At 52.5% G+C, this 16,909-nt stretch overlaps 2 protein-coding genes and 1 long non-coding RNA gene across 6 annotated transcripts in view; 1 reads left to right on the forward strand and 2 right to left on the reverse strand.

The window, feature by feature from the left end:
* The first annotated feature begins 1,023 nt into the window (after positions 1-1,023).
* TLDC2 (TBC/LysM-associated domain containing 2) lies at positions 1,024-13,804 on the forward strand. 4 transcript variants are annotated; one of them, XM_070588345.1, is made up of 7 exons: positions 1,024-1,235; positions 3,019-3,129; positions 4,404-4,562; positions 5,078-5,230; positions 6,993-7,088; positions 11,949-12,022; positions 12,994-13,804. In XM_070588345.1, exons 2-7 carry the CDS (start codon positions 3,097-3,099, stop codon positions 13,127-13,129), a joined length of 651 nt encoding a protein of 216 aa, XP_070444446.1. In that variant the 5' UTR covers positions 1,024-1,235; positions 3,019-3,096; the 3' UTR covers positions 13,130-13,804. The 4 variants fall into 4 exon arrangements, with proteins under 4 accessions (XP_070444446.1, XP_070444447.1, XP_070444449.1 ...); XM_070588346.1 differs by having other exon boundaries at positions 1,050-1,235; positions 3,057-3,129; XM_070588348.1 differs by lacking the exon at positions 12,994-13,804 and adding an exon at positions 12,604-12,802 and having other exon boundaries at positions 1,050-1,235; positions 3,057-3,129.
* Positions 6,209-8,914, reverse strand: LOC139078072 (uncharacterized). Its single transcript, XR_011530816.1, has 3 exons — positions 8,779-8,914; positions 7,352-7,396; positions 6,209-7,108 (listed from the first exon to the last, which is right to left on the reverse strand). It is a non-coding gene; the product is annotated as an uncharacterized lncRNA (long non-coding RNA).
* Positions 13,805-14,409: 605 nt separating the features above from the next.
* Positions 14,410-16,909, reverse strand: part of SAMHD1 (SAM and HD domain containing deoxynucleoside triphosphate triphosphohydrolase 1) — a 52,688-nt gene continuing 50,188 nt past the window's right edge. Inside the window, exon 16 of the mRNA XM_070588326.1 lies at positions 14,410-16,338. Coding sequence (XP_070444427.1) covers positions 16,207-16,338 — 132 coding nt within the window. The 3' untranslated portion in view covers positions 14,410-16,206. The remainder of the gene's footprint in view (positions 16,339-16,909) is intronic.

Below are 16,909 nucleotides of genomic sequence, written 5' to 3' on the forward strand. Positions count from 1 at the left end.
TTTGCTGGGCTTGAGGACAAAGAATGGGACAGCAAGGCAAATCTCGTTGGCTTCTCAAATGCCCAATGGTTCAGGTACTGAGTGTGGGAGAAATAAGGTTGGGAGAGCGGCCGAGAGAGCTGGGAGGGCCAGGAGTGTGACCCTCAAGTGGTTTACAGTTTAAACACGTATTGCAACAGCCGTGTTTGAGGTGCAACAGGGCCCTTCACGTGCCTGTTTATCCCATAATGCAAGTCCTTGTGTCACCCCACCCCTTCCAGAGGGCCATCGCCCCAGGAGGCTGGGCAAGGGGCAGAGAAGTGAGGGACCCATGCTGTCTCCACAAAGCCCAGCATGAGGGGTCTCTTCCAGCTGTGTGAAGATGGAGTGATCCACCCTGGATAGTGGGCTCACCCACCCCACAGAGGCTGGAGGACCAGCAGAGGGCAAATTTCCCAGGGGATCCTGCCCCGGGTGGGGGCCGCTTGCACTGGGACCAAACTTCCAGGTTTGAGGGTCTGCAAATCAACAGCACAGCGCTCAGTGAAGTCCTACTATGAGCCAAGGACAGAGAAGTAACCCCCACTGATGAGTGCCTACTATGTGCCAAACACTGGGCTTCCTGTGCGTGTCACCTAATGTCATGATGGGCCAACGAGGAGAGAATCAGCACCCCACCTGAGGGAGGGGAAAGCAGCAGGGGCAGAGCAGGGCTGCCTGTCCCTGCCTCCCAGCCCTGGGTCCTCTGCAGCCCAGGGTGACTGGAGAATGACCTTTTCCTAGAGCCTCTGCACCCCGAAAAGGGAGGGTCTTAGTGGTGGGCTTTGGGCACCAGGTAGCACCTGGTAGCTGTGGTGAGAGGCTCTGGGTTACATCCAGGAGTTCAGTATCTTTGGGCTGGTGGGGACAGAGCTGGGGCCAGGAGGTGACACGGTCTTGTTTGTGTGTATTTGTGGAATTTGAGTTTCTGATGGAAGATAATCCAGGCCAGGCCTTCCCACCTGGAACCGGAGCGGGCACAGGGCCAGGACAGGTATAAGAGCCAGGGAGGGGGGTCTGGAGCCAGGCTGGGGCAGAGGTGCCAGCCGCCTGCCCGGGGCCGAGGGTGTGGAGCTAGACCTGCTGCGTGGAGACCGCCTGGTGGGCAGGGTCGGTTCTGGACGTGGCCCCCTCTCTGTGGGATCCAGGAGACGCACGAAGGAAGCCATCGGGCTGGACAGGCTGGAGGAGGTCGGCAGAGGCCGGGGCTCGGCAGTGTGAGTACATCTGCACGATTCCTGCCTTCCCTTCACCACCCAGCTCCTCACTCTTGCAGGTGCCCGAGTGGCTGTCTGTCCCTGGGGTACCCAGGGGAAGGCTGAGTGGCCGTTTGTCAGGGATTCGAGCCCTGGATTCTCAAAGAGGCAGCGCGGAGGGATGGTAATAAGCACTGTGATTTATCCAGGGCTCACCAAACACCCAGCATTGCGGGCTATCTCACCGCACTGAGGACAGAAGGATGGAGGTCTGGCTTAGCATCCTAGTTCCTCAGGCATTATTTTCATTTACTCTTACAACAGCTCTAGGAGGTAGATATTAGTATTTCACAGATGAGGAGACTGATGCACAGAGATGTTAAGTAACTTGCCCAAGGTCACACAGCAAGTAAGTGACAAAACCAGGATTTGAACTCCCTGGCTCCCTTACCCTCCATGGTCTATTGTTGTGTGGCTGTGGTAAGTCCCTTCCACTTTCTGGGTGGCAGTTTTCTTATTGGTAGTTTGAGGGTGTAAGACTTGATGATCAGAAAGATATTACCCTGCGATTCCCTAAAGGTTCCTGGACATGGATAAGCCTTAAGCACCCAGGAAGCTTGTGGGAAACATTTACCAAGAACTATGTACCTGCCTGTAATCCAGCGTTCAATGTTGAAATTTATCATAAAGGATATGATCAGACTTATGAACAAGGAAGTTCATTACAGTTTTGCTTATAATCCCAGAAAATCAGAAGCAAACAAAATGTCCAACAGTAGAGGAATAAACGACATACATCTTATGATGAAATAATATGCAGCCATAACAATGATGAGTTCAAAGGGCACTGAACATCATTGGAAAAATTCTCATTTGTTAAGTGGAAAAATCACTTTATCAAACTATACACGGTATGATCTATTTATAAATGTGTGTATACACATGTATGTGAAATAAATACAAAAGACTGAAAAAATACCTTTAGGGGTTGAGTTTATATCTGAGAGATGAAATTATAAATATTTGAAAATTTTCTTTATCCTTTTCAGACTTCCCAAGTTTTCAGCAATAAAAATGTATTGCTTTTCAAATAAGAAAAATGAAAAGTTTTTTTTTTAAAAGATCTGTTTATTTGGTGTAGGCTTGGCCTTTTTTTTTTTTTTGAGGAAGATTAGCCCTGAGCTAACATCTCTGCCCATCTTCCTCTACTTCGTATGTGGGACGCCTGCCACAGCATGGCTTGCCAAGAGGTCCCATGTTCGCACCCGGGATCCAAACCAGTGAACCCTGGGCTGCTGAAAGGGAACGTGCGCACTTAACTGCTGTGCCACCAGGCCTAGGCTTGTCCCTTTTAAGCCTCTGTCAGGAGGCACTCATCAGCTTTGAGAGGGAACTGAACTGCAGGCTGTCAGTACTGCGAGGGCCTTTGAGATGATCTGGTCCAACATATTACATGTGGGGATACTGAGGCCCAGGGGTGCAAAGGGGCTTACCCAAGGTCCTATGGGGAACCAGAGACCCGGGACGCCCAGCCTGGGGCTCAGGCATCTGCACCAAGGGCCACAGTCCCTAGGCCAGGCTGCCAGAGGGCAAGGAGGTGGGAGGGAATCACAACCAGAATTTACCGTGTGTGCCTGATGTGGGTTGGATGCTAAATGCAAGTGAGGCCTAGAATGCCAGTGCTGCTGACCTCACAGACCGCCCACTGATAACTCAGCCTGAGAGTGACAGCTGAGAGGGAGCAAAGGGCAGCCGGTGGGCGTGGAGCCAGCAGGCCGTGCCCGGACCTCTCCCTGTCAATCAGGCCTCGCCCGGCGCCCAGCGGTGATTCCTCCCCGACAGCGCTGAGGACTCGCTCACAGCCCGCAGCGGCTCCCACAGGATGAAAGGTCTCCGATGGCGGTACACTCGGCTGGTAAGGGGCCCAGCTGGGCTGTGGGCCGCTGGGGGGTGGGGGGGCCAGGGGGGAGGTGAGACCTCTGCTGGGGTGGGGCCTGGGCTCAGGCTGGAGGCAGGCAGGTGATCCGTCCCGTTCCAAGTCCCTCCAGCTGGCCTGGGGTTCAGAGCGAGGACTGACTCAGGACCAAGGCCCCATGGTCCTGAGACCCTCAAGGAGGACAGACTCATGTCTCTGTCCCTTCCTCCCTGGAGTGGGTGCCAGATGGAGCTGTGTCCGAAGTCCCGCACAGCTAGGAGCCTCTCCTTAGGCCTGAACCTGGGGAACAGGAAATGGTGTCCTGTTCATCTGTGAGCCTCGAGAAGCTCTCTCCTTGCTATGACAAGTCCCCGAGTCATTGTGTGCAGTCGTGCACGTACACACACACACACACACACACTCAAACACAGGCTCTGGGGGAGAGTGGAAGCTCAGTGGAATGAATGAATATACCAACATGCACACCCACTGACACACATGTATTCACACAATCACAACTCACACTCACAAACACATCAACAGGTGAACACGCAAAGGTGAACTCCACACCCTCTCACACTGATCTGCCTACACAACTCTATTTCAGGCCAACACACACTTTCACACGGACACACACACATTTTACACAAGCCTGCGCAAGCTCTCTCACCTGTGACTACACACATTTCACCGGCTGGCAGGGGAGCCTCTGGGCCTCATTCCCTTCCTTTGTAAAATGAGGGTAGTAAGAAGCAAATTCTTCTTAGGATTCTGGGGAAGATTCAGATTGTGCACGATGAGCAGTAGCACAGGCCTGGTCGAGCGTGCTGATCAATGTCAGCCATGATCGTTATTACTATGGCTGTTATCATCACTGTTATTTCGTGTGCAAACACACACAGTGGCAGCTCCCAGGACCCGGCTGCCACCTGCCCTGCTCTCCTGCCCCCAGGCTTAGAGCTCCATCCCTGGCACCCACTCTGGACCCAGAGCTGACAGGCAGACCAACCGCAGGGCCGACGGCCACATCTGAGGGGCACGTGTGCCTCGACCTGACCCTGAGCTGGCGGGGGCCAGGGAAGGGGTGGGCTGGGGGCACGGGCAGATTCTTGTCTGTTGTGGACACTTCCTGGCTGCCTCTGGCTGGGCCGGGAATTGCAGGGGTCTGGTGGGGGGTGGCGGTGATGAGGTGGGCGTGGATCTTGGGTTTGGGAGATGTGGAAACTGGTGTCTCCTTGTCCTTCAACTCACCAGGCCTCTTCATGTGCTCACAGCCCAGCCAGGTGGAGGACGCTCTGTCTGCGGAGGCGGGTGAGGAAGAGGAAGAGGAAGAGGAGGAGACAGCCCCTGCCCCAGCTCCTGCTCCTGAAGAGCCCGCGGAGCCCTCGCTGGCAGAAGCCAGCCAGGTTCTGGGGGCCTCAGAGATCAGGCAGGTTCGAGCACAGCCCATGGCACGAGGATTTCAGCCCTGAGCCTGAGGGTCCTGCCCTCTTGCCCTGGCCCAGCCGGGGGCCAGGGACAAGACGGCCGCTCCCGCTCTACTGCAAAGCTGGGTGGAGGGTGGGAGGATGAGGTGGGGGGATTAGAAGGAGGGATTCAGCATCTCGTCTGTTCTCCGGCCTCAAGGGGCCAAGATGACCAAGGGGAGAGAGACCCGAGAGAGACTGACCTGAGCTCAACTCTCGACTCTGCCACTTACTCCCCATGTGGGCTTTAGGCAACTTGCTTCACCTCCCTGGGCCTCAGTTTCCTCATCTGTAAAATGGGGACAATAATCCCTCTCTCCAGGGGCTACTGCTAATGGGCATGAAAGTCCCTTGGGAACAGTAAACTGCTGTGTAACCTGTGAAGCACCATGCCTGTGTGAGGGTCCTCTGAGACCCCAAGGATGTGGGGAAGGAGGGTGGGAGGAGCAGGATCCCTCGCTCACCTCTAGCCCTGTCCCCAGCTCAGCCTCCACCTCCCGCCAAGAGTCAGGGGCTATTCCTGGAGTCTGGCCTTCTGCACGTCGAGGGACGGCTTCAGCCTGCGGAGCCTGTACAGGCAGATGGAGGGCCACGGCGGGCCGGTGCTGCTGGTGCTGAGGGACCAGGATGGGCAGGTGAGCTGGGCCAGGCCCCAACCTGAGGCTCTGGGGGCCCCCAACCAGGTCCCAGCGGGTCCTGCCCCAGGGCAGCCTCAGGGACGAGAGGGCAGAGGTGATAGTCTAAGTCACCTGTACTGGACACTGATGATGACACTGAGACCTAGCCTGCTCTGAGCCATCTCCTCATTCATTCATTCCCTGATTCACTGATTCAATACATGTATATTAAGCACCTTCTGTGTGCCAGGTTAGATGTGGACCAGAGCAGGATTGAGACGGAGCCGGTTCCAGCCCTCTTGGAGCTAAATGCCTAATGGGGGGGTGGGGCCAGATGTTAAGCAAATAATCATTCAACTGTAAATGTAAAACTGCATCTTTATCCTCAGAAGCACAAGAAACCGGGGAGGGATTTTAAGCAGAGGATCTACACCTGAATGACCGATCCATTTAGGTTTTGAAAACATCCCGCTGCAGGTGGGGAAAGAAGGGCTTGGAGAGTGACAGCGACCAGCAGGGACCTGCAGAGGGCACGCCTCAGCTCCAGCCCGTCTCTCCACTGGGGGCACTTCGGGCAGGCTCTCTAGGCAGGGGTGGGAGCTGGTCACCGCTCTTCTGTGGCAGGAACAAGTCAGAGCTGGCAGAGATCTCAGGGGTCCCAGAGGAACCCCACTGGGGCAGGAGCCCCCTCCTCAAGGTGCCAATGGAGGGACTTCCTGCCTCAAGGCCAGGAAGTTCACCCATCTACATGGAGCCCCTTCCTTGGCAGAACACCGCTGACTGTGGGGGACGTTTCTCCTTCCGTTAAGACAAAACCTCCTCCCCGCAGCTGTCCCCCAGTGAGCCTGTCTCTGCCCCTCAGCATTGTTTGTAACAGTGGGAACCTGCAGTCCACCTCATGCTCCCATGAGGGGAAAATGACCAAGTCAAACTTGGTCCCTCTCCATAGTGAAATATTAGGCAGGCAAGAAAAATGAGGTAGAACCATAGCCATTAAAAGTGTTAAGCTTTTGTTTTAAAGCAGGATATGAAAGGCACTCTGGGGACAACTGGAGAGAACGGAATATGAACTGGATCTAGATAATACTATGGATTGCTGTTAATTTTCTTAGGTGAGATGACAGTATTGTGGTGACAGAAGAGAAAGTCCCCATTCTCAGAGGCTGAACTATTTAGGGGTGAAAAGTCATAATATCAGCAACTGACTTTCAAATGAAACAGGAAAAAAAGAGAAAGCAAATGTGGCGAGGACGGTACAGTTGAGCGTCTGTGTGGAGGGTACCAACCGTGCTCTAACTCTCCTGTGTGTTTGAACTTCTGTAAAGAAAAGTGGGGAGGAAGCAGCTTACAAAACAGAGGTGCTACAGGGTCTCACTCTTGGTATCAGAATACTCACACTGGCATTCAACAGATGTGGGAAGGAGATGCACCAAAATGTTAAGAATAGTTTTCCTGGGAAGGAAGAGGGGGATTTGGGGTAGCTTTATTTTTTCTTTCTGCTTGTCTATAACTTCCAATGTTTTTCTATGAGGGTTACTTGCATAAAATAAGTACATTTAAGAAAAAGTAGGAGAACACCAGCAGGAGCTTGTCCTTGGGGAATGTTACAGGAAAAGTCGCACGCTGGTGGGCGCATGGGGGCCTCCTCATCCCCCAGCTCTGCCCCAGGCTCCCCAGGTGCCCCTCCGGGATGAGCCTGTATCACCAAGCCCGGAGAGTGGAGTTGCCAGAGGACCTCCAACTCCCTTCCAGCTGCAAACTGCTTTCTTCTGCTTTCCAGATGTTTGGGGCCTTCTCCTCCTCAGCTATTCGACTCAGCAAAGGCTTCTACGGTACTGGAGAGACATTCCTCTTCTCCTTCTCCCCACAGCTGAAGGTGATATTCCCAACCTTCCCCTGGGGGGGGGGCAGGGGAGGAAAGTGGGGTTTATGACAAAGATCCTGGGGTCCCAGTGGCCCCCACCTCCATACCGCCTGCTGGGGGTGTCTGATGTCCTTCCATCTTTCCCCAAAGGGAATGTGACAGGGCAATGGTGGGTGGAGCATCCCCCTTGGCCTGCCCATCTTCATTTTTACAAATGCTCAGGAGGTCCCTGGCAACCACTGACGGGCTCTGAGGGGAGGAGGGATGTTACTCACCAGACACAGGCTAGAAAGGCAAGATGGGTCCAACTGCAGGTAGACCTGTGGGCATAGGGGTAGGAAGATGAAGACGGACACATCCAATGGCTTCGATTTTCTTAGGGAGTATGGGGTGAGGTTATCAGCTAAGAGTGAGGACGGGGGAGAGGGTGTGAAGGTTGAGGGGAGTGAAGGCATCACTCATCACGGGGAGCGGAAAGGGAAGCCTAGAAAACTAGAGAAAGGACAGCTGGCAGCGCTGGTTGTGGGCTGAGAGTGAGAGTTCAACGGCAAGCCGGGCACTGGGGCGTGCGCTTTCCTCCTGCCACACTCAGCTCGTGGGGTTCAGGCACGGAGTGGGGGGGGAGCACGCATCCAGGACACAGGGGAGGGGCGTGGACAGGGGGAGATAGAGAGGGGTTTGCCAAGCAGGTTTAAGAGAGGGAGAGAGGGAAATGGAGGCTGAAGGGAGTGGAAACATAAAATGGACCACAGACCCTAGACCAAACAAGGCGGGGAGGGGAGCCAGAGGGGGGCTGAGGGATGGGAGACAAAAATGGAAGCAGCAGATGAGAGGCTGGCTTGAGGTCAGAGACTCGGAGCAGTGACCCCAGCTGGGTAGCGTGTTGGAACACAAGATACAGAAACAGGGACGCTTGAAACAGAGGGGTGAGGACAAATCCTGGGTGTGACCCTGGGGGACAGTGGCTGAGGTGGGTGTAAGGAAACCCACTGGAGAGGATGAGGAGGGGAGCTGAGTAGCAGGCGTTGAGGGGCTACGTTGGGCGGGTCCATGTGGACGGTGAAGTTCACCGAGGACAGTGACAGGAACTGGGAAGGACGGGAGGACGGCGAGCTAGAGCTCGAGTCTCTGATTAATGACCATTGGTGACTAGGAGACGGATGAGAGACAGGGACAGGTACACTCAGATGGCACCAGCTGCCAGGCAGTGGGGCTTCTAAAGGAGGGAGGAGAACAGTCCCAAACATCTCCCATCTAAAGCTTTTCCTTCTCTAGGCCATTTACTGAATAAAAGCACTGAGCACATGCTTGGCACGCAGCAGACTGCCTTTACTACTATAAAAATAACGGCAGCTGACACGGACCAGTTTGCTGCCTGCCAGCCGCTGTTCTGAGACTTTCACAAATTAGAGCCTTTAATCATCACAACAACCCAATGAGGTACACGCTATTGTCAGCCCCATCTTACAGGAGAGGAAACCGAGGCACAGAGAGGCTGAGAACCTTGCCCAAGCTCACACAGCTAAATCAGTGGTGAGGATGAGATGGGGAAACAGACCCTGGAGCTGGAATGCAGCCCCAGCACTACCCCACCCCTCTAAATGACAAAAGGTCCCTGCCTAGAGGTGCTCCCAGGCTGGGAGAGGACAGCTGATCACATATAGAGTGATAAGAGCTGTGGGAGAAGTGTGAGGAGGAGCACCTAGATCAAATGGGGGTGCGGAGATCAAGGGAGACTTCCTAGAGGAGGAGCTTCTTGAGCTGGGTCTTGATGGACAATCAGAGGATCCCCAGGTGATGAAGGGTGCAGGGAGCAGTCTTCCTGGAGCATGTGGAAGGCACAGAAACTGGTGAGAAGCGGCCTGTGTAGGAACCCAATAGATGGGGCTGTCGGGGGGGATAGTCAGAGTGTGTGAGGGAGGGCGTAGCCCTCTGCACTGGCACGCGTGCCCTCAAGAAGTATTTGTTCAATGGATGAAGAACTAGTTCCTAGTTCTTGGTTTGGTGTTAGAGACCCCCCCCTCTCCAATGCACAGAGCCAGACACCCACAGATACATCCAGCCACACAATCGTCTGGTCACACGACAAGGTCACAAGGAGCAAAACACAGCGCTGTTGCATTGCTTCCGATGGCCAGCCTGGCAGTCTTATCAGGAAACAGGAAAGGGCCAGTTATTCATGGTGAACCCATGCTGGATACGAGTCACCCCCACTTGCCTTCCTCAATTTACATACTAGAATTCTGAAATTCTAGAATTTTCCTCCTACTGCACTGAAAATTCTTGGACAGGATCTTTTGCTGGTTCCTCCTCATCTTCCCTGCTTTCTAATGTCAGAGGGTCCTAGAGCTCAGTTTTTGGTTCTCATCTCTTCTCTGACTAGGTCTAGTCACTCTCAGAGCTTTCCCTGCTGTCTGTGTGCTGATGGCCCTTCCCCTGGGCTCCAAACTCACATATGTCCAACCGCCACCCACTGTCACCACTTGGATCCCAACCATGGCATTTCAAGCCTCACGTGGCCGAAGCTGAGCTCCTGACTGTGCCCCACAAAATCTGCTCCTCCCGCCATCTTCCCCAGCAGGGCCAATGACACCTCTATCTTTCCTGCTGCTGAGACCGAAATTTTGGAGTCCTTCTTAACTCCTCTCTTTCTTTCACACCCTACATCTGAGCTGTCAACGAATCCTGACAGCTCTGCCTTCTCTTTCTATCTATATCCAGAACCACTTCTCACCATGCCCGTGGCGGTTGCCCTGGCTCAGGCCACCATCATTACTGCCTGTCTCTCTGCTTCCACCTTCAGTCATCACGGTAGCTGCAGTGATCATTTTAAAAGTTACATCAGAGCATGTCACTCCTTGGCTCTGAGCTGCCAATGGTTTCTTTTCTCACTCAGAGAAAAGCCAAAGTCTTTACAATAACCTACAAGTCCCTATCTATATCTTCTGGCCTCTCTCTGATGTCGTTTCTTGATACTTTTCCCCTCCCTCACTCTGCTGTAGCTACACTGACCTCTGAGCTAGTCCTCAAACATGCAGGCCTGCTCCTGCCTCAGGGCCTTTGCACGTGTTATTCTGCTTAGAATGCTTTTCACTGGATCTCCACATGGCTCAGTTCTCACCTCCTTCAGGACTCTGCTCAAATGTCACCATCTCGGTGAGGTGCTCCCTGACCACCTGATTTAAATTTACAACACCCCACCCCCTGGAAACCCCATGGCCCTTCTCTACTTCTTTCTCCTGAGCATCACCACCTAACATACTATTTCTTTTACTGATTTATCTGCCTCTTCCCACTAGACTGGGAGTCCCATGAGGCAGGAATTTTTGTCTGTTTGACTCAGTGCCCAAAACAGTGCTAAATGCTAAAATTTTTTTGAATGAAATAAATGATTTTTTCAGGGGATCACTCTCTCTCTTCCCAGCCTATCATTATGGAATCTCATCTTTTCAAAAGTTGGTTGATTTTCACCCATCTTCGGTCTCCTGGCGCCTCTTGCGTTCTTCGTGAATTCCCAGCAGCTCCTCCAACGCTATTCCGAGCAGCACCATAAATGCGGCTTAACATCTTCTGTAGCAACGCATTTCTTACTCCGTCAGGGTTGAAGGTCGTGTTCCTGGATGAAAATGGAGGAGGAGCTAAACGGGTCCGTCTTCTCGAGGTCACTTGTTAATATTATCTCATCTCTTCTGAGCCCAGGGCTTATCTGTTATTAGTCCATTTTCTTGCTAAAAATCCTTTGGTTGCTCACAGCTTTTTTTGCAACTAATGACAGGCAATAATATACTTTACTCTTGTGGCCCTTTAAAAGTCTTTTTACGAGCTAAATTGACTCTTGCATAATTTATTCATTCAACAAACATCTATATCCCATGCCAAGAATACAGCCAGGGATCAAGACGGCCCTCACAGAGCTTCCATGTCAGAGGGGCAGTCAGTGACACGTTGGCGCACGAACGGGTCACCTCAGAGTGGTGAACGCCGAGGAGAAGGAAACAGGGCCTGGGAGGAAGGGCGCTTTAGATGGGGTGGTCCAGGAAGTTTCTCTGAAAGGACAGCTGGGCTGAAAGAGGAGAGGGGGGCCATTTGAGGATGTGGAGGAAGAGCATTCTGGGCAGAGGGAGCGGCAGGCAGGAAGGTGCTAAAGCAGGAACAGCTTTGGGCGTCCCGGGGAGAGAAAGGCCAGCGCAGCCAAAGTCAGTCAATGAGGGAGAGGCCAGAGAGAGAGTCAGGGGTCAGAGCAGGTGGGCTTTTGGCCACAGTGAGGAGTCGGATTTTATTCCCTTCACAATGGGAAGCCACCGGGGGCTTTAGGCAGAGGAGTGATAATGTCCGACTGGACTCTGAACGGCTCACATGGGTCTCGGGGCTGAGGGGCTGTGGGCAGGAGGCAGAGGAGGCCGGACCTGTCAGGAGGCTGTGATCCAGCGCAGGGACGGTGGTGTGGACTGGGGGGCAGGAGTGAGTGGAGACGAACAGGACAGGAATGGTGGCGTGGGGGTGTCTCTCTGGAGTGGGGCCTACAGGACTAGCTGAGGAGCTGGGTGTGGGGCCACGCTGGGATCAGGCAGGCCTGGTGTCACCTCGGAGAGGGATGAGGTACTTAACGGCAGAATCAGGGCCTCCCCTCCTCCCTCCAGCTCTGGGAGCAGGAGGCCGCACAGGGTGCTGGTCTGTTCCTAGAGCAGAGGGGCTTTGGGGTTGTTGGAATCCAGACTGGAGGACACGCACGAGCTCTGGGGAGACTGGAAAGAAATCTCCAGCCCAGGATGTTCTGTTCCCGCCACAACACTGCCACCTAGTGGCGTACACTCAACATGCAAGGGCAGGACTCACTCGCCCAGTAACCGGAGCCTTTTCCTGCCACCCCAGGTCTTCAAGTGGACGGGAAGCAACTCTTTCTTTGTGAAAGGAGACTTGGATTCACTGATGATGGGCAGCGGCAGGTGCGTGTCCCGGTCCTCCCTGGGCCTCAGGTGGTCTGTGTTCTGGTCCCTTCTCCTGTCTGGAAATGCTGGGCCCGGCTGCCGCAGACCAGATGGGGAGACTGGTGGTTCACTCTCAGGCCTCTGCCTTCACCGCCCCAGGATGCTGCTCTGGCCAACCCCCTCACCCGGGCTCTGAGTCAACGCCGAGGGGAAAGGATGGGGTGAACTCTCCCCTAGAGCGTCTACAGTTGGTGACAGCTTGGTCTGAGTTTATGTAACTTTAGGAACAGCATTCCACATGGCTGGATGAAGCTGGAGTCAAGGGATGGGCAAGCCCCAGATTTACCCATCAGCCCCGTAACCCCAGGGAACATAACTCATTGGAGGAGGGCGGGCGTCAGCCCAGAGCCCGGTCCACGTGTGCTGGGGGACGGGAGGTGCAGAACTGGGAAGAATGGGTTAGTCTCGCCCCTGGTGTGACCTGCAAATTCAGGCAGAATCAACCTTATCCTGAGGGCAAGGAGGAAGGCATTGCTGATTAGCACCGAAGCCTCCACTGAGGGTCAGCTGTTGCTGACCTGCAGTAACCCTCTTCCCAGCTCCAGCCTCGTCTGCTGTCAAATGAGGGGACTGGGATGGACGAAGGATGCTCTCTGAAGCGTTCCGGGCCGAGTCCGCACCTGTGAGAGTCACTCTTTCTGTGACACATGGCCATCTCAAAAACGTCCCAAATGTCCTAAAGGTGGATTGTGTTGATGGTTGCACCACTGTATATGTTTATTAAAATCAATAAACTCTAGAAAGAAAGTGCTCTAAGCCCTGTGGGGAACAGAGGTGGAGTTCCCAACGATTCAGGATAAATCAGTCTAAAGGAAGATGAAACAGGCAAAATGGGGCTATGGTCATGGTGTGGCCAAGGGCTGATGGTGTGGATCTGGAAGGTCCCAATGCCCAGGAGTGAGCCGTGCTGACTTTTCTCTTCTCTTTAGTGGCCACTTTGGGCTGTGGTTGGATGGAGACCTGTACCACGGGGGAAGCCACCCCTGTGCCACCTTCAATAATGAGGTGCTGGCCCGGCAGGAGCAGTTCTGCATCAAGGAGCTGGAGGCCTGGGTTCTGAGCTGATACCCCCATGATGGGCAGCCTCCTGAGGCTACAGGAGCTCGGGTCTGCTCGTGGGTGCCATCTAGGCCTCCCTTGCACAGGGCAGCCCATTCTGTCTGGAACACGGATGGTGACGTGGCCTAGTGCTTGCTGACTGTGGCTGTGAGGCAGCCTCCCCGTGGCCTGGGGACCCAAGACAGGCATGGAGGCAGGCAACGTTCTCCCGGAAAGGTAACTTTGAAGGAGTGAAAGATATTTACTCCAGCCGAGCTGCGCAAAGTCCCTTGTGAAAATTATCTTTTTAGAAATTAGATGTGTTTATTGTAGAAAAACCAGAAGACATAAAAAAAATTAAAATTGCCTAAAATTCAACCACGCCCCAAAACACTAACATTTTCATGTATATTCTCCCAATTTTCCATGGAGATAGATATATATATATATACATCTTACAAAAATGGGAGTCTAGGGACCAGCCCGGTGGCGCAGGGGTTAAGTTCGCACGTTCTGCTTCTTGGTGGCCCGGGGTTCGCCGGTTCGGATCCCGGGTGCGGACATGGCACCGCTTGGCACACCATGCTGTGGTGGGCATCCCACATATAAAGTAGAGGAAGATGGGCACGATGTTAGCTCAGGGCTAATCTTCCTCAGCAAAAAAGAGGAGGACTGGCAGTAGTTAGCTCAGGGCTAATCTTCAAAAAAAAAAAAAAAAAAAAGAAAAAAGAAAAGAAAGGGAGTCTAGAGCATATGTTTTGGAAATTGTTTTAACTTAAAGAATACTGTCAAACTAGACACCTAGACTCAACCAGTGAAACTTTTAATAAGGACTCTAGGAGATCACCGAGGGCTTTCTGTCTGCCACCAGTGTGACAGCTGCTTGCAGATCTCTTATTTAATTTCACGAGGAAGATACGAAAGCAGCAAATGAACAATACGCTTATTTGGACAAAGTTGAAACTCCATAGATGGGAACCTCAGGAAGGTTAAGAGAGAAGGCGGCTCTCCTTTCTGGCACAACAGGAGCTCAGAAAACTAAGAGAATCCCACATTCCTTCCTATGCTAGTGCCTACCTCCTGCCAGATGGAAAAGATTCTTTATTCTGCCATTACTTGCCATTATTGAATGAGGAAAACCAAATAGCTTAGGCCCCGTTAAGACCAGCCCCTCTCTCACAGAGCCAGCATCGCGTTGAGGTACTAAGAAACATCTGAGTAGATTCCCAGACACATTTCCTTTGCACAAAAGGGTCAACACTGGACACGCACGTGTGAGAGAAAGTCATTAAGGAAGACACCTCTGGTTTCCAGATGGACGAGGCTTTATTGCAGCTGTTCCCCCAACCCAAACGGAGTAACCCGTCACTTAAACTCGCAGTTCTGTTTACATTCTCAAGGCAACACCGTTCAGTAACTCTGGAGACTAAGCTGTTCAAGCCTCCGTTTTTATACAAATAGTGAAGATGTTTCTTAAGAAAAATGTAACCTTGTAAACCGCACAGGGTTCTCATAATTAAAACAGTTGCAAAGCACACAGAGTGCAGCTGCCTGATATGTAACAGAAGATGCCAACAAAACACATTCAAGTTGTTTCTCAGACAGCACAGTGATACAATGTCGGGACACAAAATTGCAGAGTAAACCACAATGATTTAAAGGTAGGAGTTGCAGAAATAAAACAATCTTAGCAGAAAAAAATTACATTCTTGACCTTGGGTCTGGGTACACGAAAGCTGAGCCCTACAGTTCTCCCCACTGTATGCTTTGGAGGCACTGCTTTGACTCCAACTCCAGATTGTTCTTGGCGAATTTCTGTAGAACTGGGGATGTTTGGGGGGAAGAGGGGGCTGCCCTGGGCACAGGAACAGTGCTCAGCCACAGGGGTGCCCACTCCACTGCTGGAGGTAAAGAGCAGGTGCTGGGAACATCAAGTTACAAAGGGGAGCCTGGAATTCACTGGGTTCACTCATCTCGGCAGAGCAGCTCAGTCTTTGCTCCAAAGCCATAAAATGGACAGTCCCAGCTCTGAGTGGCCCCAAGGATGGCCGCCATGACGGCCTCTGATCAGTTCACAGGGGCTGCAGAGAGCTGCCTGAGGGGAGCCGCCTCCTCCAGGCTGGGCAGGAGTAAAGCCCTAGGGACCTGGCAGTGAATATTCCGGAGAAAAACTGCCCAGTCTGGAGCCCAGGCTGACCCTGAGAGCAGCCTGGTTTGGGGGTCCCTCTGTCACTAGTGGAGGGGTCTCCTCAAAGGTAGCTTTATGTCCCGCTTCAGAGGAGGCCACAGCCCTCAGATCTTTTCAGTAAAGTAATCAGGCCTCTCACCGAAGAGCTGGAACCAACTCCGGCCCTCATCCCCTCCTGTTTGCCCCAACCTGGCTGAAGGGCTGGGGGAAGCTGCCTTTCATTGACGCTGAGCTCACCCAGGAGAGCTGTCCTCAAATTCAGGGTGACGGGCACCTTCTCAGGGAGCCAGGGTGTTCTATTTTGTTTTTAACCCTGGCTGTTCATGACAATCCCAATTTCAAATTCCAATGTGCACCCTTGTCTCATTTCCAATTTTTTTTTTAAAAAACAATCATACGTCATAAGAGCTCAGAGTACATAAAAGAATTGTTATGCTAAGAAAATAGACTACTAAAGGAGAAGGCTTTCATTAATACTAAAAATAGGCAAGGTAATGCTTTTCATAGCATGTATAGCAAGACTTACCTAACACATTTTTGTTTCTTTGAATAAAAATTACTTTGCTTCCCAGATAACAGACTGGTGGTTCCCAGAGGGGAAGGGGGTGGGGGAGGACGGAACGGGTGAAGGAGGTCGAGCGTCTGGTGACGGACGGAAACTGGACTCGGTGTGAGCACAACGTAGTCCATGCAGATGTCGAATTATAAGGCTGCGCACCTGAAACCTCAGTAATGATGTAAACCAGTGTTACCTCAAAAATAATTGCTTGGCCTCAGCATGTATGTACATTCAAAACATAGAATAAAAAGCACTAGTTGTCACTAAATTTGTAGAACTCTATGATTGAATTCCCTAAATTAGTTAATTGTGTTGGGGAAGGGGAGAGGGTTTTTTGTAAACACTGACTGCAGACATTCACGAGTCATCCGGAAAAAGCCGGACTCTCAATCTGGATGCTTCTCGGATGCGAGCTGGACTCTGGGCTGAATCCGTGCAATTCCACTCCTTTTTTAGAGGTGTTATTAGTGGGGCTACAACATCTCCGTCCTGTCAAGGAGAAAAAAATTAGGAACAGAGAAAAGCTACCTTTCATTACTGTGCGCGGAAGTCTCAGGTCCACACACCCTGTCTTGCAGATAGATGCCTCCAGACACGCCTGAGCTTGGGAAACAGATCATACACACGTCGCGCGCCTGGGTCAGGCTCAGCAGCTAAGAGCCTTCATGGCAAAGGCCACCAGACCTCTTCTCTTCACAGCCGGCCAGAGCAGCACACTGCTCGGGCCTCTCCCTTCACATTCATGGGACACAAACTCTGTCCTGTTTCTCCAGGAGAAAGAGGGGCTGCATGGACCCCTGCTTCTCTCTTGCCTCATCCCCCCTCTAACAAAGGGCCCTGGTCTGCAAAATGGCAAGAAGGGGAAGGACGGTATGCACCTGCAGAACTTGAACTTTTCTCTGCAATCAAAGCTATAACTTTGGTCCATCAGCATAGACTCCACCCAAAATAGGGACGGTCTCAAAGTGAACTGATGCTCTGACTTGAAAGCAGAGTGTAAGAAGCCAGGCTCTCTGACACCTGAGTCTATTATCTAAACCATTCCTGAACCTGTGGAGAG

Source organism: Equus przewalskii, chromosome 21, assembly GCF_037783145.1.
Source record: "Equus przewalskii isolate Varuska chromosome 21, EquPr2, whole genome shotgun sequence".
Classification (NCBI taxonomy): Eukaryota; Metazoa; Chordata; class Mammalia; order Perissodactyla; family Equidae; genus Equus; species Equus przewalskii.

What these genes read in the sequence shown, in the direction of transcription:
- TLDC2 (XM_070588345.1), top strand. Translation starts at nt 3,097, where the DNA reads ATGAAAGGTCTCCGATGGCGGTACACTCGGCTG. An exon ending in TGAGGGACCAGGATGGGCAG is followed by an intron (nt 5,231 to 6,992) that starts GTGAGCTGGGCC and finishes TCTGCTTTCCAG; the next exon opens with ATGTTTGGGGCCTTCTCCTC. An exon ending in CTGATGATGGGCAGCGGCAG is followed by an intron (nt 12,023 to 12,993) that starts GTGCGTGTCCCG and finishes TCTTCTCTTTAG; the next exon opens with TGGCCACTTTGGGCTGTGGT.